Source organism: Oncorhynchus kisutch, linkage group LG26 (genome assembly GCF_002021735.2).
Source record: "Oncorhynchus kisutch isolate 150728-3 linkage group LG26, Okis_V2, whole genome shotgun sequence".
NCBI classification, from domain to species: Eukaryota; Metazoa; Chordata; class Actinopteri; order Salmoniformes; family Salmonidae; genus Oncorhynchus; species Oncorhynchus kisutch.
Genome location: NC_034199.2, coordinates 31,736,629 through 31,763,405, shown reverse-complemented (window position 1 = coordinate 31,763,405; position 26,777 = coordinate 31,736,629). Strand labels below are relative to the sequence as shown.

General features: G+C 42.1%; 1 protein-coding gene across 3 annotated transcripts in view; it reads right to left on the bottom strand.

Annotated features, from left to right (window-relative positions):
• Positions 1-26,071, bottom strand: part of cwc22 (CWC22 spliceosome associated protein homolog) — a 45,309-nt gene extending 19,238 nt beyond the window's left edge. The window contains exons 1-15 of one of the 3 annotated variants that reach the window (XM_020461440.2): positions 25,936-26,071; positions 24,396-24,504; positions 19,104-19,363; positions 18,880-18,935; positions 18,566-18,652; positions 18,035-18,274; positions 15,795-15,923; positions 15,439-15,607; positions 15,110-15,163; positions 14,890-15,025; positions 14,429-14,635; positions 11,145-11,207; positions 10,704-10,802; positions 9,807-9,891; positions 167-227 (exon numbers count right to left, since the gene is read on the bottom strand). In XM_020461440.2, coding sequence (XP_020317029.1) covers positions 167-227; positions 9,807-9,891; positions 10,704-10,802; positions 11,145-11,207; positions 14,429-14,635; positions 14,890-15,025; positions 15,110-15,163; positions 15,439-15,607; positions 15,795-15,923; positions 18,035-18,274; positions 18,566-18,652; positions 18,880-18,935; positions 19,104-19,363; positions 24,396-24,504; positions 25,936-25,998 — 1,818 coding nt within the window. In that variant the 5' untranslated portion in view covers positions 25,999-26,071. Of the gene's footprint in view, positions 1-166; positions 228-9,806; positions 9,892-10,703; positions 10,803-11,144; positions 11,208-14,428; positions 14,636-14,889; positions 15,026-15,109; positions 15,164-15,438; positions 15,608-15,794; positions 15,924-18,034; positions 18,275-18,565; positions 18,653-18,879; positions 18,936-19,103; positions 19,364-24,395; positions 24,505-25,480 lie in introns of all 3 variants that reach the window. The other 2 variants (XM_020461441.2, XM_031805501.1) reach the window with 2 other exon arrangements.
• Between the last annotated feature and the right edge of the window lie 706 nt (positions 26,072-26,777).

Below are 26,777 nucleotides of genomic sequence, written 5' to 3'. Positions count from 1 at the left end.
AATCCAACAACCCAGGAGACCAGAAACAAATATTTAGATGACGGTTAGGGTTCAGATAAAAGGCTTTGGAAGCTCTTTAGATTAGATGGGCATGACACGGCAGGCTGGCAGCTAGGGAAAAGTACACTGGTGGAAGGGTACTGGGAGAATAAGTATTGTAACCTACTGTTTGGCTGTCAGGAAAGTCCATCTTGATCAACTTGTGGGCACACTCCTCAAAATCCAAACTGTTGAAAGAAGAGAAACATTAATTCGTAATTCGTCATCACGTTATAATAATTATCCTATGAGTGCATAACTTTGCATTACCAACTGTCAAACAGCTTTATCAAGTCATATGGACGAGGACATAGTGTCTGGGCACGAGGCAAGATAACAACTTGCTCTGTGATGAAATGTTACAAAATGATCACCCAAAAAAATAAGTCTATATGTCCTCATGTATATTTTAGAAGAACGTTCAGTACCCATTTAGTGGAGTTTATATATCCATAAACTAACATGGGGCAGATTACTTATTTGAGTGTGATCACTTTGGAAAATTCCACCCAACAGCTCCATTTAGGAAGCAGGCAGGACTGCATCCTGCAGACATGGTATAAAACTGTGGTGAACACCATGGACTTCTCATTTCATTCAGACATGGTGTAAAACTGTGGTGGCACCATGGACTTCTCATTTCATTCAGACATGGTGTAAAACTGTTGTGGACACCACGTACTTCTCATTTAATTCATTAATTTAATTCAGACATTTCTCTTCTATAGCCGCCGAAACTGCTGACACAGACCGACACAGTGCTAAGCCAACGGTGTTGATCCACAACGTCTGGACCAGAATTCACACAACACTAAAAACTGTCCTGACCGTGTCGCTCAAATGGTATAGCATGGCACTTGCAAAGCCAGGGTGGTGGGTTCGATTCCCACGGGGGGACCAGAACGAATGAAAATGTATGCAGTCACTGGATAAGTGTCCAGCTTCTCAAACTATAGACTTTTGTTTTTACTTGTTCGACCGAGAGTAGTCTTTCTTTGACCAATCGATTGGTTGAAATTGTAAAATGTGCATTTTTCCATATATAGACACACCCTATGTGTTTGAATAAAATTAACTACATGTACTGAGCTTGTCTGATGCTGATTAAATCATTAAAACAAACTGACTCAAGAGTGAGCCAGAGATCGAGATGGTCTCACCAAAATAAAAAAAACTTTAGGATCCTCCTCCTCCTGCTGGCCTTTGCAGATTCTGCAGTTATGCTTCTGAAGTTGCGGGTAATTGGCAATTTATCTTACCATTTCCTATGATTTGCGGCCCACTTTTGATTTTCATATGCACGTTTTCATGTAACAGTTTTATTTAATTTACAACAGTTTTCTCAAAATCAAAGTCTGTGATTAATATACATTCTATCTAAATTAAAATTATACAAATCTAAAAGGTAGCTTATTGCCAACCATGTTAAAATAGACTACACAAACAAATAAGCTTACAATTGGCTCATTCATCCCCCCTTCTGTCCCTTGTAACTAGTCCCCAGGCCATTGCTGTAAATGAGAATGTGTTCTCAGTCAACTTATCTTATAAAATATAACAGTTAAATAAAAATAAATAAAAACACCGCAGCTTGCAGGTAGAAATGATCCTGATAAAAATAAATATCCTATAAATCAGACTGGCTAGGCATGGCCAACAACCAACTTCAGAATATTTTATCAACTATCAACTGGGTCAGCCCAAAACTAGTGCTAACAAACTTGCAACACCAGCTGCATTAAGTACTGCGGTGCATCTCTTCCTCATGGACTGCACCAGATTTGCTGTGAGATGTTACCCCAATCTTCCACCAAGGCACCTGCAAGTTCCCAGACATCTCTGGGGGGAATGGCCCTAGCCCTTACCCTCCGATCCAACAGGTGCCAGACGTGCTCAATGGGATTGAGATTCGGGCTCTTCGCTGGCCATGGCAGAACACTGACATTCCTGTCTTGCAGGAAATCACGCACAGAACGAGCAGTATGGCTGGTGGCATTGTCATGCTGGAGGGTCATGTCAGGATGAGCCTGCAGAAAGGGTACCACATGAGGGAGGATGTCTTCCCTGTAACGCACAGCGTTGAGATTGCCTGCAATGACAACAAGCTCAGTCCGATGATGCTGTCCCAGACCATGACGGACCCTCCACCTCCAAATCGATCCCGCTCCAGTGTACAGCCCTCGGTGTAACACTCATTCCTTCGACAATAAAAGCGAATCGACCATCACCCCTGGTTAGACAAAACCGCGACTCGTCAGTGAGGAGCACTTTTTGACAGTCCTGTCTGGTCCAGCGACGGTGGGTTTGTGCCCATAGGTGATGTTGTTGCCGGTGATGTCTAGTGAGGACCTGCCTTACAACAGGCCTACAAGCCCCCAGTCCAGCCTCTCTCAGCCTATTGCGGACAGACTGTGCACTGATGGAGGGATTGTGCGTTCCTAGTGTAACTCGGGCAGTGGGCAGAACTGAAAAAGCGTGTGCGAGCAAGGAGGCCTACAAACCTGACTCAGTTACACCAGCTCTGTTAGAAGGAATGGACTAAAATACACCCAACTTATTGTGGGAAGCTTGTGGAAGGCTACCCAAAACATTTGACCCAAGTTAAACATTTTTTAAGAAATGCTACCAAATACTAATTGAGTGTATGTAAACTTCTGACCCACTGGGAATGTGATGAAAGAAATAAAAGCTGAAATAAATAACTCTACTATTATTCTGACATTCACATTCTTAAATAAAGTGGTGATCTTAACTGACCTAAGACAGGGAGTTTTTACTAGGATTAAATGTCAGGAATTGTGAAAAACTGAGTTTAAATGCATTTGGCTAAGGTGTATGTAACCTTCAACTGTAGCACGAGTTGACACACCTACTCATTCAAGGGTTTTTATTGTTACATTTTAGAATGATCGTGACGGCATCACAACTATAAAATAACACATATGGAATCATATAGTGACCAAAAAAGGGTTAAACAAATCAAAATAGATTTTAGATTCTTCAAAGTAGCCACCCTTTGCCTTGATGACAACTTTGCACACTCTTCGCATTATCTCAACCAGCTTCATGACGTAGTCACCTAGAATGCATTTCAATTAACTTCTTTGGGGTAGGGGGCAGTATTGGGTAGCTTGAATGAAAAACGTGCCCAAATTAAACTGCCCGCTACTCAGCCGTAAAAGCTAGATTTGGATAGAAAACCCTCTGAAGTTTCCGAAACTAAACATATTGTCTGAGTATAACAGAACTGATGTTGCAGGCGAAAGCCTGAGAAAAATCCAAACAGGAAGGGACTCTTATTTAGAAGGCTCTGCGTTCCTATGCGTCCCTATTGAGCAGTGAATGGGCTATCAACCAGATTACTTTTTCTATGGCTTCCCTAATGTGTCTAGTGTCATAATACATAGTTTCAGGCTTTTATTTTTAAAAAATTGCCTGAACGTCAACATTGCGTCAGTGGTCAGCTGAAGTCTCTTAGAGTGTTTGGTGCGTAAAGGACAAATGCGGCCATTGTTTCTCTCTATCCTACTAAGAAGCCACCAGTCCTGGTTGATATATTATCGAATAGATAATTGAAAAACACCTTGAGGATTGATTATAAACAACGTTTGCCATGTTTCTGTCGATATTATGGCGCTAATTCTGAATATTTTTTGCCGTTTTCGTGACTGCAATTTCCGGGCGATTTCTCAGCCAAACGTGAAGAACAAACGGAGCTATTTCGCCTACAAAAATAATATTTTTGGAAAAAAGGAACATTTTCTATCTAACTGGGAGGCTCGTGAGTGAAAACATCCGAAGCGCATCAAAGGTAAACGATTTAATTTGATTGCTTTTCTGATTTCCGTGACCAAGTTACCTGCTGCTAGCTGGACAAAATGCTATGCTAGGCTATCGATAAACTTACACAAATGCTTGTCTAGCTTTGGCTGTAAAGCATATTTTGAAAATCTGAGATGACAGGGTGATTAACAGAAGGCTAAGCTGTGTTTCAATATATTTCATTTGTGATTTTCATGAATAGGAATATTTTCTAGAAATATTTATGTCCGTTGCGTTATGCTAATTAGTGTCAGATGATGACAACGATCAACGGTCTTTGTGAGACGCAGAGTAAGTGAGCGGATGATCTCTGCATGTGTGGTTCCCACCGTGAAGCATGGAGGTGGTGCGATGGTATGGGGGTGCTTTGCTGGTGACACTGTCAGTGATTTATTCAAGGTACATTTAACCAACAGCGATACACCAGCCCATCTGGTTTGCGCTTAGTGGGACAATAATTTGTTTTTCAACAGAACAATGACCCAACACACCTCCAGGCTGTGTAAGGGCTATTTACCAAGGAGGAGAGTGATGGAGTGCTGCATCAGATGACCTGGCCTCCACAATCACCCGACCTCAACCCAATCGAGATGGTTTGGGATGAGTTGGACCGCAGACTGAAGGAAAAGCAGCCAACAAGTTCTCAGCATATGTGGGAACTCTAAGACGGTTGGAAAAGCATTCCAGGTGAAGCTGATTGAGAGAATGCCAAGAGTGTGTAAAGCTGTCATCAATGCGAAGGGTGGCTACTTTGAAGAATCTAAAATATTATTTTAATTTGTTTTACATATTTTTGGTTCCTACATGATTCCATGTGTGTTATTTCATAGTTTTGATGTATTCACTATTATTCTACAATGTAGGAAATAGTAAAAAATAAAGAAAAACCCTGAGTAGGTGTGTTCGAACTTTAGACTGGTACTGTATGTAATGGAGAATTGATAGAATACCAATCAGAGGGCAACAATTCACACAATGAAGTTATGAAACAATGAATGCGCACAAAAAGGCGGGAGCGCGCATTCTGGAGACGTGCCTTGTGCATCTTAGCCACAATCCCAATATTCTTGGACAGTGGCAACTCTGTGGCCTCCTCAATGGATTATTCCACTGGGACAGGCCCAAATGACCGGTGTCTCGAGTGCCATGATAAAAAAGTATATATTTTGCACTGCTCGGCTAAAAAAAATCTTGGTCAACCAACAGCCTATCGAACATCCAACCCCACTACAGACCCAAACCCAGCTCATCCAAGCCCAGTTGTAAGGGGCTGGCCTTGCTACACATTCACCATTGTTGCTTGAACCGTGCTGTAAAGGCCTATGTGAAAGGAAAATAACCAAGCCGGCCCAGTTCGATTCAGGTCAGCACAATAATGTGAAAAGGCTAAGGAGGAGGACCACAGCCTTTCAGATTGAGTACGGTCTGGGTGTTTTCTGTCTCCTCTCTGGGGTCCTGCTAATCTTTTAATTACAGACTATCACACTAAAACAGACAGGCCGGTCAATGGAAAGCGACTTGAGTAGAATAGAAAATAATGGGAAATGTGACACAAACAATTAGGCTAAGTTAAACAACTAACCTTCAATAGAAGGACTGACCGATACGCCAAATGTCTACGTCAACATGCTATGCAAACATGTAATACAAATAGGCCTACACTGTGTACATACATAAGATACATACAAATACTCTGCCTATGTCTATTGGTGGCCTGAAGACATTCTTTCAGAAACAAGATTCAAAATAGACTGCACACACGCATAACCGCTTATCTAAAAGGGTTTAAAAGAGAAGAGCTTTCAGCATCATTAACATCTGACAGGTCCCTGAATGGCCCCGAGGCAGACTATCTGATAGACAAGTGAATGGCTCTGTAGTACCTTCCTTCCACCTACCTACCTCATCTGACAGTAAGTGAATGGTTATCTGCTCTGTGCTCTCCTTCCTACACCAGCTGGAAAAAGACTCTCTCAGCTCTAGAGAAGGAGAATGTAGGCAGAAAAGTCCACAATGGCTGCTGTTCTCGTTGAACTCTATGACCAGGGTTCATTAATTAGGCAGCAAATGGAAGCAACTCTGAAGGACTACCTGGACCAATGGTGTTACGATCAGGGACGCAAACTTGTGAGGGCCCAAAAAGGTGAACCTATTTGTTTGCACTGAAACATGCAAAAAACAAATCCCTGCTAGGGGGAAATGCAGGTTAACTAATTAAACAAAGAAAATTATCTATATGGTCAGTCTCGGTGTGTAAAATAAAAAGTGGTTAATGTGAACCTAACTCACAGCTAAAAAATGTAAAGAAAGCAATCCAATGTTATTTGTTGCCAAGACTTTACTGCAAATGACACTCTTGAGAAAAAACAATACAGTAATATTGCAGTTAGCCATGACAGCCTTTATAATAGAGTGCTTGTAACCACACACACACATCTAAATATTGCACTTGGGAAAAACACATTTAAAAAGAAGAAATAGAATGAAACAAACAGGCATTCTATTTTCGCTCTATTATAGTGGCCACTGTAGTAGACATCGATCAAGTGCACATGGTTACATGTGTGCAAAAATAACGTTGACTGAGTAAAAAATGTTATAATCCCCCCCCCTCACTCACACACAAGTGTTACTGTTAAATTCAACACAACAAAAGCAATATCTTTGGGCTACACTGCACATTGCTACATTGTAGACATCTGTTTTACAATGTGCCAGCAGGACATGATTCCATCTGTTGGCATAACTGATCTCTTTCAGGCAGAGTACACCTAGCATACTCATTTTCATCCACTGTATTTAAAAAGTGAAAAAGAGGGAAAGTGTGTGGTGTTCCTTTCACCTCTATAGTGGCATCCAGCTTAAACAGGGCCCAGCTCCAGCTAGAGTACACCTGATCCCTGAATCTACTTGTTTAACAAGCAATGCCTCATTTACACCTAATTCTCTCATTCTGGAAATTAACCACATTCTGTAGAGGGAAACATTAGTTAACAGATAGTTGTTAGTTCGTTAGCTAGTGAACATTTCACAGATAGCCAGGGTCCAGTAAGCAACTAACTAACACGTTAAAACTTGAGGAACGGCAAGGAGTCTTATACCAGTTAATACCATAGCGAATTGGTTTGGTTACGAATGTTAGCTCATCTGATGTTGTAACGTTAGTAGCTGTGTGACATTATTAGTCAGCTAATTCTCATAAACTCAATAATGTAATCAGATAAGTTGGCTAATGTTGCTCAACATTTCTCCGGCTAGCTAACGGAGAATTCCATCCAGCTAGCAAGATTCTTAACCTCTTGAAGCAAGAGGGCAGTATTTTGATGTTTGGATAAAAAACGTTCCCAAAGTAAACCGCCTATTTCTCAGGCTCAGAAGCTAGAATATGCATATAATTGGCAGATTAGGATAGAAAACACTCTAAAGTTTCCAAAACTGTCAAAATATTGTCTGTGGGTATAACAGAACTGATATTGCAGGCAGAAACCTGAGGAAAATCCAACCAGGAAGTGCTGTTTTTCTGAAACTACTCTGTTCCATTGCAAGCCTATCCTCCATTTAAAGGGATATCAACCATATTCCTTTCCCTATGGCTTCCACAGGGTGTGAACAGTCTTTAGACATAGTTTCAGGCTTTTATTCTGAAAAATGCGAGAATGATCACATTGCGTCAGTGGATAGCCAGATGTCCTTAGGTTTGTTCATGCGCGCGCCACTGGAGCGAGACCTTTTCTTTCTCTCTTGTATTGAAAAATTTATTGTAAAAACAACCTGAGGATTGATTATAAAAAACGTTTGACATGTTTCTACGAATTTTACAGATACTATTTGGAATTTTCGTCTGACCGTCGTGACCTGCACGAGCCTGTGGATTACTAAACAAAACGCGCCAGCCAAATGGAGGTTTTTGGATATAAAGAGAATCTTTATGGAACAAAACAAACATTTATTGTGTAACTGGGAGTCTCGTGAGTGCAAACATACAAAGATCAAAGGTAAGCGATTCATTTAATTGCTTTTCTGACTTTCATGACCAATCTACTTTGCTGCTAGCTGTTTGTAATGTTTTATCTGCTGAAAGCGGTCTTCACATAATCGCATGGTTTGCGTTCACCGTAAAGCTTTTTGAAATCTGACACGCCAGGTGGATTAACAACAAGCTAAACTGTGTTTTGGTATATTGCACTTGTGATTTCATGAAAATTAAATATTTTTAGCGCTTTGCAATTCACCGGATGTTGACGAAAATGATCCCGCTAAAGGGATTGGCGCACCAAGAGTTAACAATGCTAATACTTGTTCCACCACACTTTCTCCCTCACCTCAAACTTTCCAAATGCCAGTTGTTTTTCGGTTACAGCTCATGAAGTACCCTTCATCAACTTCTCACCCCCAACTCCGTGGTCAGGCCTCTCACCTAACGTTGCCTCTTCATTATCTTTCAGGGGACGCGCTGCTGTAACTAGTCAATTGTTTGTCTCTTCTCTCGTTCAACATTCAACAGAATATGCTGCGCTGCATTCGGTTGTTATGTGAACGATTGGCTGAACCTTGGATACAGCCAGTATTGCTCCAAACGCGCATCACTCGCTTACTACAGCCAGTAGTGATCCAAAGCCCCCTCCCCTCCGAAATGTTTCTCATCGGATCTACACAAGTCACGCAGGTCACCTATTTTGGATTCAAAACGGCAAATTTCTCCACGAAAGGTGACTAGTTTGCATCCCTGTACGATGTACTCTAATAACCCAGCCATGCACGATGCTACACCGGGGCTAGGGGGGGGATATAGCCCAGTCACAAATCTGCGTATCCCCAGTTAAGCATTTTAAACAAAGAAATATGTACAAGTTAATAACCAGCCATTCTGTTCCCAATCTGATCCCTGGCGCGTGAACCCTATGACGTGTGGGGGAAAAGACGTCTTTCACCCGAGACGTTTTTGTCATTGCCTTGTGGTCACTTGTGCTTATAGCTATTTTGTTGAATATTCTTTGGCCAAATTCAATTAAAAACTACATATAAATATAATGTGCTGTGTGCCATATCTGCTTTTATTTTTTTTAAACGAGAACTTCCATATAACTCTGAAGTCATGAAAATCGACAATTTTCTTAGCACCACCCACGTATTGGTCAAGCTTGCCCTTATCCCCGGGAGACAAAAACATATTGGTGCCGTGCCTGAACCCAGCACAACAAGAGTGATAAACCTCACAAAAGGATGATGAAACTAAAGCATGGTGCATACTGATCCTAGACTTCACCTCAGCTGCTGTGCATTAATGAATACTTCACCACCTGCTGCAGCCCCCCTACGGGCTTACACACACACCAATAGCGTTTGCTGGCCCAGAGTACTTAGCAGCTCTGAACGTAATTTGCAAAAAACCGAGTGCGCACCAATTTTACATGTAGAATTGCATGAAACATGTCTGCAGTCATACGTCTACAGCGGGTGGTCCCTGAAACACAGCGCACTGAACGATCGTCCAAAAACGCAAGATCCACATTCGGTGCGCGAGCCTTAACAGCAATTCTATATCTAGAGTCAATAAAACCTAGATTATGCCCCCCCCCTCACCATTTTTTCACCCATTTAAAACATTTTGGGTCAATGAATGTGTGCAAACCAAACTTTTCATGAAACTAAGGGGGGGGACGTTCTTAAAATACAGCTTTAAATAAACTGTGTCCTTCTACACTCTGTGTCCTTCTACACTCTTCTCTCTTTATCTGCAGTGGACATGGAGGGATTTTCAGCCATTTGGTTAGGGTTTTATTTGAGCCCATAGGAAAAGTCTACTACTGCCCCATTTCTGTTGAATACTTCCCTGGATTTGGGCACGTTCCCATTCTGTTGGCATTATCAGCCCTAGTTTACTTTTCTTGACAGAAAAACAGCATTCAGGCAGCGCGGACACACACACACAGTATAGTACCCACCTTGACTGGATGGCGAGATAGATGGTGCGGCGAAATGCGACCAAGTTGACTTCCGTCTGGTCGAAGATGGTGACTTTCTCTGCTTCTATAAAAGGAAAACAATCAATAGTTGGAGGGGTTGTATTCATTGTTGCACCATCAGGAGTTTGTCATACTATCCGTCTCCAAACAGAGGTCAGTCAGTCTGTCTCACTTACTCTTTACAGAGAGTTATTTAAACTCTTCTTAAATTTTTTGTGATTGTGTATATGTAGAGTTTCCTTGTAAAAGAGACCGTGGTCTCAATGGAGACTCCCTTTGAAAATAAAGGTCAAATAAACAAACTGAAAAAAGACTGCACTCACTGTAGTAGAAGTCACCTTGAATAAGTGTCTGCTACGTGGCATATCATATTTTGTTGAAACTGTGGGGTCACACAAGTCTATAGAGTAGGAGTACTTTATGGATGTAGTGCAGAAGTGTTCTGACAGGTTGTCTAGAAGGGGAGCAGAGCAGTCAGACCACTCCTTCCTTCCTAATGGTCTTGGTATGTGGTGCATTTCCTTTGAAGTCCTGAGCCGCTGGGGATAAGATTTCTGGGACAGATAACCTCTGGGACCAACGAGGACAGCCAAGGCCGAGGCCACCAACACTGTCCCCAAGTGCTCCCCCTCTCACTTAGAACACAGAAAACCTACTGCAACATCAGTGAAAAGTTACATGTAGCCTAATCTATACCTTTTCAGGTGTGTTCAGGTGTCTGTCTGTTTACTGTTGTTTGTTTCTTTCTTATTTCAATTCTATGTGACTTGTAAGCTGTGGAAAGAATTGGCTCATGAGGGATATGCCTAATAAACATAATCAATGGCATCAATCAATCAGTCACTGTCACATGGACCCTAGTACATGCATATATACCATCTCCGCCCTCTTCCCCCTCTTTTTCTCCATCATCTTCATCATCGTCACTTCCATCCACGTCTTCTCCAGAGTCACTGCTGCCCTCATCCAGGATTTCTGAGGGGAAAAGACAGGTAAATGGTATACTGTACCGTTAAAACAATAACTTCCTTCCACATTAATCTCCCAAAACAACGAACTGAAATTTCTCCCAATATGTTAATTAACATAGTATGTTAACAATGTCATTGTGACAGTATAATGCAATTGAATTGGTTTTGGTAATACAAAATGACTACTCTATGGTAGCTGCAACACTAGCTAGGTAGCAGAATGGCTCCACAACCACTTATCCATTACACAGCATTCATTTCAATGGTATACTGTAATAAGAACGGCCTTATTGCTTCACCGTAAGGCATTTAATTGGCAGTGTGATCCCTCAAACTATCAACTCACCCTTCTTAATTGCTTTGTACTTCTCCTCGTTCTCCAAGAAGTCTGGATCCATCTTAAAGACATCTGCAAGATAGACAGAAGAATTGTTTTTAATAGCAACCATTAGTTCGCAATTAGTACATTTTGGAGCAATTAAAGTTATTGCAAATGAGACGCAATCAGAAGTAATTACCCATAAAAAACAGAAGCACTGTATATTAAGATGCAATTCATTATCGGGCTTAATGTGACAATTGCTTTCCTCCCCTCTTGCCCCCTGAAGGGATGCTTGTATAGATTTTCAATTAGGACAAGTTTGTCTGTGCTGAAGCTACAGAAAATATGGTTATTCTGTTGAATTGTACAAACATAAATAAATAGCGACACAGAGGCATAGTCTTAATGTCAGTATGAAAATGTAACCCTCTATTATGAGACCGAGGGAGAGAGACCGAGAGGGAGCGCAAGAAAGAAAGAGGAACAGAGATGGATATTGAAAGAGCGACCGAGCGAGACAGAGACCGTGTCCAAATATCCATACATGCGTCCTAAACAGTATACCGTTTGAGTATGCGGAAAAAATAGAGTATACTTTAATTGCCCAGATGTCATTTCAGCTATTAGATATTGGGATGCGCAACCAAAATCATTGAATAGCGGAAAAGCACGCAATCACGCATTCTCGGTATGCGAAAATAGAATGTTTAATAATAGTATGTGACATTTCTAAAATCGAGTATTGTTTAAATGCCAGGATGTTATACTCATTTCGGCTTTTCATCTAGTAGAATTCAATGCACAATTTTCAACAATGCAAATGGAAAAGGTGGGCTGCGAGTGACAGGCCCTAGTTCTCTTCAAGTAGCCAACAAAACTAGACTTCTTAATTGGAAAGATGCCCGAAGCCCTGTTCTCTTGGCCTTCATCAGAGCTTTTAAACGGAATACTAAACCACCTTTTGATTTGTGAATGTGTCGGCACAGGGGACTCAGGATGTGCCTGCGTTATTGATGTCATGTTAATCAGGACTTTTCAATTGAACATATCGATTGTTTTAGTATTGTAGTCAAGGCTACCTATGTAATTTATGAATCAAGCCTAAGCAGTCATTCTGATCTCTTTCCCAATGATCAGTGCTTTAATTAATTTAGTTGCTGCCCAGCAGTTCTGAATTTGCAATGCACCCATCCAAGTTTTTCTGTGCAATAGTCTTATGATTTGAACATTTGAACGTTTTGGTGTGTGTACTAGGCTATTTGATTTAATTTATCTATGTTATAGCACTTTGGTTTCACTAATAAATATGTTGAAATGGAACCAAATGATCTTTACCAGTCTTCAGTCCTTTTTAAATAGGATAGATTGTCGAATGTGATAGTCTGCCTATATCTAGCTTTGAGAGAGATTTCAAGAAAGATAGAGACTGACTGTGATTTCTCTCTTCTCAGAGAACATTATTCAACACTGGGACATCTAGAGAGACTGATAAGAGAGGAAACCCCCAGCTAAATCTGTATAATAAGCCCCAACCCTTAGGGACCTAAAGGACAGCAGGTGAATTTTCTTTCTCCCCTGGCAATGAACGATCATGCTGAACACTCAAATTATCACAGTTAAGGCTCAATCTCAGTTGCTTAAAAATATGTTATCTCCTTGTCTCCTCGCATTAATTTGCACTGATTTGAAAAGACATGGTCAATGCTAATCAATAGAGTGGATTTTATCTGGTCAGTAGAGGCAAGGACAGATTTTCAGACAGTGGAGAAAGAGCCAGGATGTTCAAGTGATGCTCCAAAGGTTTTGTATAATTTCAGATAGAAGATTTGAAAGTAGTGCTCACGAGCCAAAATGGGTCCCTGAATTTGTTGTTCTTGTGCAATTTTTATGATACACTACATGACGAAAGTATGTGGACACCTGCTCATCGAACATCTAATTCCAAAAACATAGGCATTAATATGGAGTTGGTCCCCCTTTTGCTGATATAACAGCCTCCACTCTTCTGGGAAGGCTTTCCACTAGATGTTGCAACATTGCTGAGGGGACTTGCTTTCCTTTCAGCGACAAGAGTGAGGACGGGCACTGCACTGATGTTGGGCTATTAGGTCTGGCTCGCAGTCGGTGTTCCAATTCATCCCCAAGGTGTTTGATGGGGTTGAGGTCAGGGCTCTGCGCAAGCCAGTCAAGTTCTTCCACACCAATCTCGAGAAACCATTTCAGTATGGACCTCGCTTTGTGCATGGGGGCATTGTCATGCTGAAACAGGAAAGGGCTTTCCCAAAACTGTTACCACAAAGTTGGAAGCACAGTATTGTCTAGAATGTCATTGTATTCTGTACCACACCTCCGAACCATGAAACAGCCCCAGACAATTATTCCTCCACCAAATTTTACAGTTGGCACTATGCATTTGGGCAGGCAGTGTTCTCCTGGCATCCGCCAAACCACAATCGGTCCGTCAGATTGCACGATGGTGAAGCGTGATTCATCACTGCAGAGCACGCGTTTCCACTGCTCCAGAGCCAATGGTGGTGAGCTATACACCACTCCAGCTGATGCTTGGCATTGCCCATGGTTATCTTAGGCTTGTGTGCAGCTGCTCGGCCATGGAAACCCATTTCATGAAGCTCCCAACGAACAGTTCTTGTGCTGACTCGGTAGGGAGTGTTGCAACCGAGGACAGACAATTTTCATTAGCTAAGTGTTTCAGCACTCAGCAATCCCGTTCTGTGAGCTTGTGTGGCCTACCACTTCGCAGCTGAGCCGTTGTTGCTCGTAGACATTTCCACTTCACAATATCAGAGCAGGGGCAGCTTTAGCAGTGCAGAAATTTGACGAACTGACTTGTAGGAAAGGTGGCATCTTATGACTGTGCCACGTTGAAAGTCACTGAGCTCTTCAGTAAGGCCATTCTACTGCCGATGTTTGTCTATGGAGATTGCATAGCTGTGTGCTTGATTTTATTCACCTGTCAGCAACGGGTGTGGCTGAAATAGCTGAATACACCAATTTGAAGAGGTGTCCACATACACTATATATAAAAAAAATCAAATTCGTACAATATGCCATGAATTTGTAAGTGATCCCGGACTGCATCTTTAACCGATTAGGCCTGCTAGCTAGGGGGTATTCAGTATATCTTCTTGGATGTAGTCTTCTTGGGGTGACATGTGTGAACTGATTCTATATTTTATTGTATATATTAATCTATAGTATCTTACTTCATATATCTTCTTGGTTGTAGTCCTCTAGGGGTAACATGTGTGAACTGATTCTATTGTATATATTATTCTATAGTATCTTACTCAGTATATCTTCTTGGTTGTAGTCATCCTCTAGGGGCAGCATGTGTGTGAACTGATCGTCCTCCTCCACCAGGTCCAGCCCCTCGGGAACGATAGGGTGGTCCTTAAACCCGTCCTTCCTAATGGCGAACATCACCTCGATCATGTACTGCACACGCTTGTCTATCTCCGACTCATGAAGGATGTTACGCAGCCGCTCGAAGATGGCTGACAACAGACAGAGACAATATTTGAATCATAGAATTATATTTCTGTGGTTTGAATTTAATACCAATAAAAACGCAACATAAGAGCACCAAAAACAAGATCACTAGAGAAATGAATAAAGAAATCACTAGATTTTTCTGAATGAGCAGTGAGACTGCTAAAAGGATTCTGTAGCTGTGATTGAACTGATGCTTCAATCACCCAAGCCTGTTCAAACTAAGAGCGAAGCGGAAGTGTTGTGTATTCCTATGTACCATTGATGCCTCTAGGGGAGACTTCAGTGAGTTTGAGGCCGCACTCCTTGAGGAAGCTGATGGACACCTCCACGCTGTCATCTGTAGGTCTCTCCAGGAGCAGAGTCAACATCTCCAGACACAGCACCTCATGGGCCTGGGTGGGGAACAAGGGAAATAGGGTTACAACACTAAGTGCCTGTGCGCGTGTGTGTGATCTAGCATAGAAAAGAGGACTTACCACATTCTGATTGACCAGGTGGGCAACGAACTTTGATGCCGTGAGACATTGTGCCTGAAAAACAAGGATACATTTGGAGTTCAGTTGGTAGAGCATGGTGCTTGTAAGGCCAGTGTAGTGGGGTTGATTCCCCAGACTACTCATACATCAAACATATGCACACATCACAAAGTACCTTTGGACAAAAGCTAAATGGCAAATATTATAATTATTATACATTTAAACTACAAAGAGTGACTTAGATACATTACAACTCCTTATTCTCCACAATATGTATCAACATTTAAGTTGTTTTAGTTCAAACATCTAGTGCATAACCAGCTAGTCACCTTGTCGTTCCTGCGGTAGCCCTTGCGGAAGTTAAGGATGAGTCTCTTGAGGATGAGCTCTCCTATCTGAGGAAACTTGGAGTTGATGATGGCTACCACAGCAGCATAGACGTGGGTGAAGGTGGCCGAGGCACTCTGGGCCTGCAGGGTGGACCTGGCCAGGAGACCTCTGGAGAGCAGACACACAGACATTAGTGATCGTCACTTTTATGAAGTTAATCTATATCTCAAAGCACAAAGAAACTTGAAATGTTTCCAACTGCAAACATCTTGGACAGGTCCCTCTTGTAGAAGACATTTGATCTCAATCAGAATAGCCTACATAAATAAATCCATTAAAAACCTTGGTCCATTACCTGCCCCTGACAATGTTCTCCTGCAGCAGTTCCTGGATGATCATGGCGATGTTGGATACGTTCACCTTGTTTATCAAACCATTGATGGACTTCTTCAGAGCCTCCCAGCTCATACGCTGGTAAGCCAGACTAGAAAGAGGTGGGGATAAGTACGCTTTTTGAAACAATTGGCAAGACCTACTGTATTTTTTGTGTATCTGAACAAACTGGTGTGATGGGTATCCTTTGATTAGAAAAAAGTATTGTAATACATGTTCACTCACAACTCTGCCCTTTTTAAAAATGGTGTTTCTCCACCAAACTGACTTGTTGCGGATAGAAATCAGTGCGTGACGACATACTTCACACAAAATGTACTTTTTCGCTTATGTTTTCACGTACCGAATAAAAATCTAAAGTTCAATGTGTTTCCATCGCATTTTCAACTTAAAATTTATTGGAAAGCAGCATCAAGTTCACCGTTCATCATGACTTATTTAATCTGTAGCCTACTAAACTGAATGGTTTCCCGAGTCGTAGTGGGAGGACCACATACCATATCATCGCGACTCAAAGTTTACTTCGATATGATAGTTATTATATAAATACTCAGTGTGTGTGTGTGTTGTGCATAAGTGTACTCAGTGTGTGGTGTGCGTAAGTGTACTCAGTGTGTGCGTAAGTGTACTCAGTGTGTGCGTGTGTGGTGTGCATAAGTGTACTCAGTGCGTGTGTGGTGTGCGTAAGTGTACTCAGTGCGTGTGGTGTGCGTAAGTGTACTCAGTGCGTGTGTGTGTGGTGTGCATAAGTGTACTCAGTGCGTGCGTGTGTGGTGTGCGTAAGTGTACTCAGTGCGTGCGTGTGTGGTGTGCGTAAGTGTACTCAGTGTGTGCGTGTGTGGTGTGCGTAAGTGTACTCAGTGTGTGTGTGTGTGTGTGGTGTGCGTAAGTGTACTCAGTATGTGCGTGTGTGGTGTGCGTAAGTGTACTCAGTGTGTGCGTAAGTGTACTCAGTGTGTGCATGTGTGGTGTGCGTAAGTGTACTCAGTGCATGTGTGTATGTGGTGTGCGTAAGTGTACTCAGTGCGTGTGGTGTACGTAAGTGTACTCAGTGCGTGTGTGTGGTGTGCGTAAGTGTACTCAGTGCGTGTGTGTGGTGTGCGTAAGTGTACTCAGTGCGTGAGTGTGGTGTGCGTAAGTGTACTCAGTGCGTGCGTGTGTGGTGTGCGTAAGTGTACTCAGTGTGTGCGTAAGTGTACTCAGTGTGTGCGTGTGTGGTGTGCGTAAGTGTACTCAGTGTGTGTGTGGTGTGCGTAAGTGTACTCAGTGAGTGCGTAAGTGTACTCAGTGTGTGCGTACGTGTACTCAGTGTGTGTGTGGTGTGCATAAGTGTACTCAGTGCGTGCGTGTGTGGTGTGCGTAAGTGTACTCAGTGCGTGTGTGTGTGGTGTGCGTAAGTGTACTCAGTGTGTGTGTGGCGTTGCGTGTGTGTAAGTGTATTCAGTGTGTGTCTGTCTCGGCTCTGGGAGGACGGGACAATCCTCCCATCTATCCTTCCAATCCCCTTCATTGCCCTCCTCTGTCCCAGATGATCTTAGTGAACCAATCTCTACTTCATTATCCGTGTCACCTCCTTGGCTGTGTCCCAAACGTCCCCCTATTCTCTTTATGTTGCACTTCTTTTGACTGGGGACTGTAGGGCTCTGATCAAAAGAAGTGCACAACATAGGGAGCCATTTGGGACGCAACGCCTCGTCTCGGGGCGTTCGGCCTCGTCTCGGGGCGCTCGGCCTCAAGGGGCCAAGATGCTTTTCCAGGAGATGAGATTAGAGGTAGGTGACTGTGTGAAAACACCTTGAGTGACTCTGTCCGAAATAGAATCCTTTTCCTTATATAGTCCCCTGCAGGGATTCCCTATATAGCAATAGGTAGGGAGTCATTTCAGACGCAGGGAGATATCCACACCTCTCCCAGAGTCAGCTGCTAATTTTAGAGCCTGGCTCTGACACCTAGCTCCCGCGAGACCAAAAATAAACATCTATTGTGTCGTCATCCATTGATTTACTTGACAGCTCAGAACAAACGATATGGCATTTGAGCCTGGTAGCATTTCATCATTTTATTGAAATAGTCATATTTCATTCTTTCAAATAAATATGGCCAAGTTTCACTCTTGTTTCAAGTTCTTGTGTCAACTACACCATCCCATCATGAAGTAGGCTATAAAGTATTTCCAGTCTAGCAGACATCAGCTGAACTCACCTGCTCTTGTCAGTGATCTGAGCCTGCATCATACGTAGCTTGGCCGGGGGGATGTAGGCTCCACCAGTTCGGGTCAGGATAGGGTCCAGTTCATCCTTCTTCTTCTTCACTGGTGGTTCCTCTGCAGCAGGGTCCTTCTGGGCTGGGGAGGGCGATCGGCCTCTCCTCCTGAACTCAGCCTCTCTGTCCCGACTCGACCGGCGCTCATAGCGGTCGTAATATCTGTCTCGATCATCGTCCCTTGACCCGTAGGTGATGCAAAGGCATCTCAATATATATCAATACTGCAGTGATCTTTTTAAGAACGACGCTAGGGCAAGTCTGAATGTGGTCTACTCTAAATTAGTTATAAACACAATATAGATGAATCACATTTGATTTAGAAAGCCTTTTTTACATGAACAGTTGTCATAAAGTGATTTACAGTAACCCGGTCTAGACCCCAAAGAACAAGCAGAAGTGGCAAGGAAATGCTATCCCAGAAGAAAGAAACCTCAAGTGGAACCAGACTGTGCCATGTTGTTTCCATACCTGCTGTAACCTCCTCTACCATAGCGCCGATCCCTCTCCTGACTTCTGGAACGGGACCTGGAGCGGGACCTACGGCGATCATCATCCCTGGATGGACCAATGAGAAACAAAATTAGGGTTGCAAAATTCCTGATTTGTTTCCCAGTTTGAGGATTACCAGAATCAGGAGGGAATAAGCAGGGGGTGAATCTTCCAACTGGGATTTTTGAAAAATCTATGGAACTTTTGAATTGGGAAAGTTGAACATTTGGAAGGCCTGAAGAGTGAAGGATGACATAGCTTTTATCTGCAGCTCTATGGAGTTAGTCACTCACCTGTCATCTGGGGTGGGGCTCCTGCCTTTGTTTACACTCGGGTCATCTGGACCATGCTGGAACATAAAACACAACATGTCAGAATCCCCTATCTGGTCAGTGTCTGCCAACACATTCCAACACTGCATACTTTGGTATTTGTATAACCCTAACAGTGCAAATATCAGCTAAGAGGGCCGGCTTCTCAGACACAAATTAAGCCTAGTATTGGACTAGTCACTCACCACGATCTGTGCCACACTGCTCTTCATCCTGCGGGCCACTCCCTCATCACTGTCTTCATCGCTGCTCTCATTGCCAGAGCCACTAGACTCCCCCTCCTGGCTGACACTGGCATTGGAAGGGACCCTACTGCCCCTGGTGGCTTTGGAGCTGGCTACTCCGGGACTGCCTAGAACGGGGGCCTCCGATCCAGGGCTGGCCGCTCTGTGGCCTTCGTCTCTGGGACCGGCTGCAGGACTATCTGCCCCCTCTGGTGCTTCTACTGAAGACAAAACACAGTTAGGTTAAAACGTGTATTTTCAGTTCCACATGACATTGTATGATTATGAGTCTAAGTCTATTTGTCTGAAATTAAATTGGTATTCCTTGGAGACAAACTCATAGGTCTTAGCTTCATCACGCTTGCCTATTGTTGAAAATAGTGAACGTGCTGTTAATGAAAGTGGGTTATGGACATGTGTCTTGAGTCTTAAAATATAGACCATCTACATTCAGACCACAAGCAATCAGCAAGAATGAAATGGTGCGAATGTGAACTTTAAAAATGTCAATTGACATTCAGTTAATGCTCTATATGAGGGACCTGACTGTGCTGAAGGCTTAAGAGCAGGAATAATTGATGAAGTGCACTGTAGCAGCCTGCTGAGATGGATGCCTTATTGGACCAGTGACTCGTCCTCAGTTCACATATTTCTGACTGTAAGCAGATTGCTGAGTAGACCGTGGCAATATTAACTTATTATGCAGCTGTTACAGTTAACCTGTTCAAGAAACAATAGTGCAGAAATTAAATAGTAATACAATTAAATAATTTAAATGTCAATACTGCGAACATTACTTCAAGTTCTGTCTAATGCGTATAGTAGGGGTGGAAATGCACTTTGGTGATGAAATTTCACATTTTACCAAGACAAATATGATTACTCTTGTTCTGAATTGTTCAGTGGGTCTTTCTCTAATATATCATTAACATTGATTATATCCAAAAAGTCAGATTTCTTAACATAATACATCCGATAATAAGTCCCAAGCTCGGTTGACATAGCGGCGCAGGTTACTCGTAACAAGTTAAGGATTTTACATTGTGTGATCGTCGTCATCAAAGTTGTTTGGTCTCAAAAAGCAAAATAAGCATGACAAGATCTGATCAAATAAAAAGCTTGGCATTAGTTTGTGCTCCGTTGACATTTCACAGACATACACTTGTTTTTATGAGAGATCTAAAAGAACAGAAATGTTGTATTAATATGAGAAGCCTATACAAAAAATATGAATATACTACGTCTCAAAATCAATATCCATCTTTATTTTTTATTTATTCAACTAGGCAAGTCCATTAAGTACAAATTCTTATTTACAATGACGGCCTACCCCGGACTAATTGCGCGCCGCCCTATGGGACTACCAATCACAGCCGGTTGTGATACAGCCTGGAATCGAACCAGGGTCTGTACAGACACATCTAGCACTACGATGCAGTGCCTTAGACCACTGCGCCACTCAGGAGCCCATCTAACCTCTACATATATATATTTTTTTATTTCCTGTGGATTCGAGAAGATGACGAGTTCAACAGGAAAGTGAGCATGTCAAGTAGTCAGTAGCCTTAATTCTTGCACAGAATGCAGCCTAGCTGACAATGTCATTTTCCAGCCTCCATTGATTTAGTCACCCTAATTCTGGCCATCCTACAATGGTAAAAACTCCAATCACTTTTGAACAGATTATGATAGAGACATTAGGTTTGAAACTTTTGATCGAGTATTATCGACATAATTAACATATTATTTTACCCATTGGTCAAAAGATGCCTTTTTATTGGACACACTACCTATAGTGAAACAATTAGCCTACAAAGTAGCTTGAGGGAAACACTGAGAAGCATCCATTAAATCCATACAGTAGCTGCAATCCCAAAGCAGTGAGGTGTGCCTTTCAGGCAACCGCAATCAGTGCTAAAACTGAGTCAAAAGGTCTCTGACAGCAATATTAACTTCTAGATGATAACAGCACCGCCTCACCACCACTCACTGATATGATGCATTGTTGAAAATTGGCTTTCGCAACTTCTGATGTGTAATACCAATTCAAATGTTCTTATGTTGATACTGAGAAATAAACAGTAAACAACATTCACTGACACTTTTTGCAACCAAGACAGTGAGAACATCCGGTCTACATAGTGCAATAACAACAACAGCATCATAATTCCCTCCCTAGACTGCTGTGGGGGCAATGCAACAGCTCTAAGGTTCTGCCCCAAATGGCACTCTCTTCCCTATATAGCGCACCACTTTTGACCAGAGCCTTATGTAACCTGTTCATAAGTAACGCACTACATATGGAATAGGGTGCGATTTGGCACACAGTCTAACTCAAGGCAGCCAGAGTAAGACCCTGGGTGTTACAGGGGATCTACTTAAAGGACTATCAGCAGCAGGCAGCACATTCTGCTCTCTGGCACTTTTCAAATACCCTTGGGTGTATGTCGGGAGGCTTGTGTTGCCCTCTCTGTCTGTCTCCCTTTTTCTCTGCCTCCTATTCCCATTCCCTCACTCTCTATCTCTATCCTCTTGCGCTCTATCCTCTTTCTCTCCGTCTTTCTTCCTCTCTCTCGGAGCGGAGGAAGGATTTGCAACAGCTCAGCAGAAGGGATGATTGAAAGCATTATCTGGACAATAACACAGACTCAGAGAGCTGCTAGGCTGGAACTGTCCATCTGTCAGTGATGAGGATGAGAAACCAGGTAAACAACGGAAGGGAGATAGTGGTAATGGAGGTTATTGGGACAAATCCAAGTTCCAACAAGGCTTGGGGAAAATATATGATTTCTTCTATACATACAGTACCAGTCAAAAGTTTGGACACACCTACTCATTCAAGAGTTTTTCTTTATTTTTACTATTTTCTACATTGTAGAATAACAGTGAAGATATCAAAACTATTAAATAACACATATGGAATCATGTAGTAATAAAAAACTGTTTAACAAATCAAAATATATTTTATATTCTTCAAAGTAGCCACACTTTGCCTTGATGACAGTTTTGCACTCGGCATTCTCTCAACCAGCTTCATGAGGTAGTCACTTGGAATGCATTTCAAATAACAGGTGTGCCTTAAAAGTGTATTTGTGCAATTTCTTTCCTTCTTAATGTTTGAGCCAATCAGTTGTGTTGCGACAAGGTAGGGGTGTTATACAGAAGATATTTGGTAAAATACCAAGTCCATATTACGGCAAGAACAAATCAAATAAGCAAATAGAAATGACAGTCCATACTTACTTTAAGACATGAAGGTCAGTCAATGCATAACATTAAGAACTTTTAAAGTTTCTTCAAGTGTAGTCGCAAAAACAATCAAGCGCTAGGAAACTGTCTCTGATGAGGACCGCCACAGGAAAGGAAGACCCAGAGTTACCTCTGCTGCAGAGGATAAGGCCATAAGAGTTACAAGCCTCAGAAATTGCAGCCCAAATAAATGCTTCACAGAGTTCAAGAAACAGACATCTCAACATCATCTGTTGAGAGCAGACTGCGTGAATCAGGCCTTCATGGTCGAAATGCTGCAAAGAAACCACTACTAAAGGACACAAATAACAAGAAGAGACTTGCTTGGGCCAAGAAACACAAGCATTAGACCAGTAGAAATCTGTCCTTTGGTCTGATGAGTCCAAATATGAGATTTTTGGTACTAACCCACCGTGGCTTTGTGAGACGCAGAGTAGGTTAACGGATGATCTCTGCATGTGTTTTTTACTTTTTTATTTTACCTTTATTTAACTAGGCAAGTCAGTTAAGAACAAATTCTTATTTTCAATGACGACCTAGGAACAGTGGGTTAACTGCCTGTTCAGGAGCAGAACGACAGATTTGTACCTTGTCAGCTCAGGGATTTGAACTTGCAACCTTCCGGTTACTTGTCCAACGCTGTAACCACTAGGCTAACCTGCCGCCCCAACCACGGTGTGGTTCCCACCGTGAAGCATGGAGGTGGAGGTGTGATGGTGCTTTGCTGGTAACACTGTGATTTATTTAGAATTCAAGGCACACTTAACCAGCATGGCTACCACAGCATTCTGCAGCAATACGCCATCCCATGGGGTTTGCGCTTAGTGGGACTATTATTTGCTTTTCAACAGGACAATAAGACCCAACACACCTCCAGGCTGTGTAAGGGCTATTTGACCAAGAAGGAGAGTGATGGAGTGCTGCATCAGATGACCTGGCCTCCACAATCACCCGACCTTAACCCAATTGAGATGGTTTGGGATGAGCTGAACCACAGAGTGAAGGAAAAGCAGCCAACAAGTGCTCAGCTTATGTGGGAACTCCTTCAAGACTGTTGGAAAAGCATTCCAGGTGAAGCTGGTTGAAAGAATACCAAGAGTATTCAAAGCTGTCATCAAGGCAAAGAGTAGCTACTTTGAAGAATATAAAATATATGTTGATTTGTTTAACACTTTTTTTTTTGTTACTACATAATTACATACACTACCGTTCAAAAATTTGGGGTCACTTTGAAATGTCCTTGTTTTTGAAAGAAAAGCCCATTTTTGTCCATTAAAATAACATCACATTGATCAGAAATACAGTGTAGACATTGTTAATGTTGTAAATGACTATTGTAGATGGAAACGGCTGAATTTTTATGGAATATCTACATAGGCGTACAGAGGCCCATTATCAGCAATCATCACTCGTGTTCCAACGGCACGTTGTGTTAGCTAATCCAAGTTTATCATTTTAGAAGGCTAATTGAGCATTAGAAAACCTTTTTTTGCAATTATGTTAGCACAGCTGAAAACTGTTGTTCTGATTAAAGAAGCAATCAAACTGGCCTTCTTTATACTAGTTGAGTATCTGGAGCATCATGATTTGTGGGTTCGATTACAGGCTCAAAATGGTCAGAAACAAAGGACTTTCTTCTGAAACTTGTTCTGAGAATTTAAGGCTATTCCATGATTGAAATTACCAAGAAACTGAAGATCTCATACAACATTGTGTACTACTCCCTTCACAGAACAGCACAAACTGTCCCTAACCAGAATAGAAAGAGGAGTGGGAGGACCCGGTGCACAACTGAGCAAGAGGACAAGTACATTAGAGTGTCTAGTTTGAGAACCAGATGCCTCAAGTCCTCACAAGTGACCCCAAACGTTTTAACAGTTGTGTACATTTTAGAATAAATGTAACTTTCTAAACATCTAGGTCCATTACAGATGTGGATCTAGCAGGGCAAATTATCTTCAGGTAGCAAAGCCTTTTTCTGAGGAAATAGTAATTTCCACTCACCATTGCTCTTCTGCTGTGCCACATTGTTCTCTCTCCCTCCTTCCTCGGACAGGCTCCTGCTGCCACTTCTACTCCTCCGGGGCTGATCCATGCCACTGGTCCTAGGAGGCTGGAGGAGGAACCAAGGACAAATCAAATCAAATGTATTTATATAGCCATTCGTATATCAGCTGATATCTCAAAGTGCTGTACAGAAACCCAGCCTAAAACCCCAAACAGCAAGCAATGCAGGTGTAGAAGCACGGTGGCTAGGAAAAACATAGCTGGTTTAGCCTACTTGGAAGGATGGCTATCTGAACTGAAGCTTGATGTTATGGTGTATGAAAGCAAAGGGCATGGAAACAAATAATGCAAGCTGCTCCGTGAACAACAAACACCTCCTAGGGCAGAGACATTAAATACACAGGAGCAGGCAACAATATGATTACTGAGATCATGTCATAGGCCACTGGGCACTGGCTACCACTGTTGGAAGGAAACTGAAATCACAGGCTGAAGTGGAGAGGTTCTATAAACACATGCACAGGTTATAACAAACCTGAAGGAAGCCAAATTATGCTGCAGTTGTTAGTTATGAGGTCATGGGTGCTGGATACAGTAGGGAGGTTAAGAAAAGGGTAGCTCTAAAAGCCACAACCCGAGGCTACACTTAGCTGCTGTATGCCTTCCTCTGCAGAAATTAAATGCTTCATGAAATTACACGTTTAGTTTATTCTCCAAGATTCCAGGACAAACTTTGATCTAAGGTTAAACATCTTCAGCGAGCTGCTGGGAATCTGACTATGAAGGTTTTACATGGAGACGCCAGTCAGCAGATAGGCTGTATTTACAGCTGCTCTTTAATTATTTGTTAATCTTCTCTTTTTTTTGTATTTTCTTAAAACTGCATTGTTGGTTAAGGGCTTGTAAGTAAGCATTTCACTGTAAAGTCTACACCTGTGTATTCGGCGCATGTGACAAATACAATTTGATTTGAGGTAGACACTGCCATGTTTCTCTGCCAATGTGTACAGAATACACATTTGCGAGCGAACGTTGTCTATCAACACTGATCACGTTTAGCAAGATATTGACTAAATACATACTGTTAGCTAGCCTGTTGCAATCCAGCGTCCCAAATTTCTGTTATCATGTTTGATGTGGCGTAGCTAGCTAACTTGGTCAGCTAACGTTGATATGACGCGACGTTAGCTATCCAAATAGCTGATGCTAGCGATTTTATTTGATCCGACATTCACACATCAAAGTTCGTTTGTCAGTGAAGTTATCTAGCTAGTACCTAGGTACATCGAAACAGCAGTGAACACTTCGTTTCTACTCTATAGCGTCAGCTGCAAAGGCGCTCTCCTCCATGTGAGAAGTGCAGCAAGCTAGCTAGCTAACTTCACTAGCCTGTCTAGCCGGCAGTAGAAAAGGCCCGCTGTAAGTAGCATTTCATTTTTTTTTTACTTAGAACTAACTTAATAACTAATACTGTTGTATTCCTTTATGGGATTTTTTTGTTCGAGTTATTATATATGGGTACAAACTTCTTAGCTACCTCTTCTCTAGAATTAGGGCTTAGCTCCACTGCTACATCGTTGTCGATTGTCTCAGTAGCCATTTTCTCCCTTATCCTCTTCCGCAAGTATTGCTACGGATACCAGTAAGCCCAAAAAGAGCGGACATACACGTAGACGATAAATCACAGAGACTCACTGGTGTGGTGCTATTTGGAAGACAACAAATCAAACAGCAAAGTATTTCGCGGTATGTACATCGTATATTACAATGTAACGCGTGCCCTGCAGGATTAGCTTAGATATGACGATGCTTGAAGATACTAAACGTTATTACTGGATCTTAATTGGAGACATTCTAAACAACCACTATGGTCTCCAAAAGTGTTACTTTTCACATTGGTGAATTTAAGATCACTTGAGTTAGTGGAACAATTATGGTAGCATAATCATAAAATATATAAGTGTTGTTCTAAATGATCAGTTATCTGTTTCTTGTGGACTGCATATTACCTAATATAATTATATTGACATACTCTGAGAGCCACATATTTTCAAAAGTAATTCAAAGAATTGGTTGAAATATAGAAACATGTTTGTTAATGACAAACGTGAAATGTTACACGCACACATACAGCTTCTAGGGTCCCACGGTAATGAGTGGGTATGGCAACTGACTGATTCTGAGTGAATGACAACAGGATCCAAACATATAACAACATCCATGCAAACAGAGGAAAACATTCCATCTGAAAGTTCTAGGGCTCGATTAAATCAGATGAGCTTTGGCCGACACCTGCATAGAGGTTGTTGAGCTGCGTTAAGAGCTGTGAAATCCACAAGCGGCTCCTTGTGCTAACTTATCGCCCTACACTGCCATTGG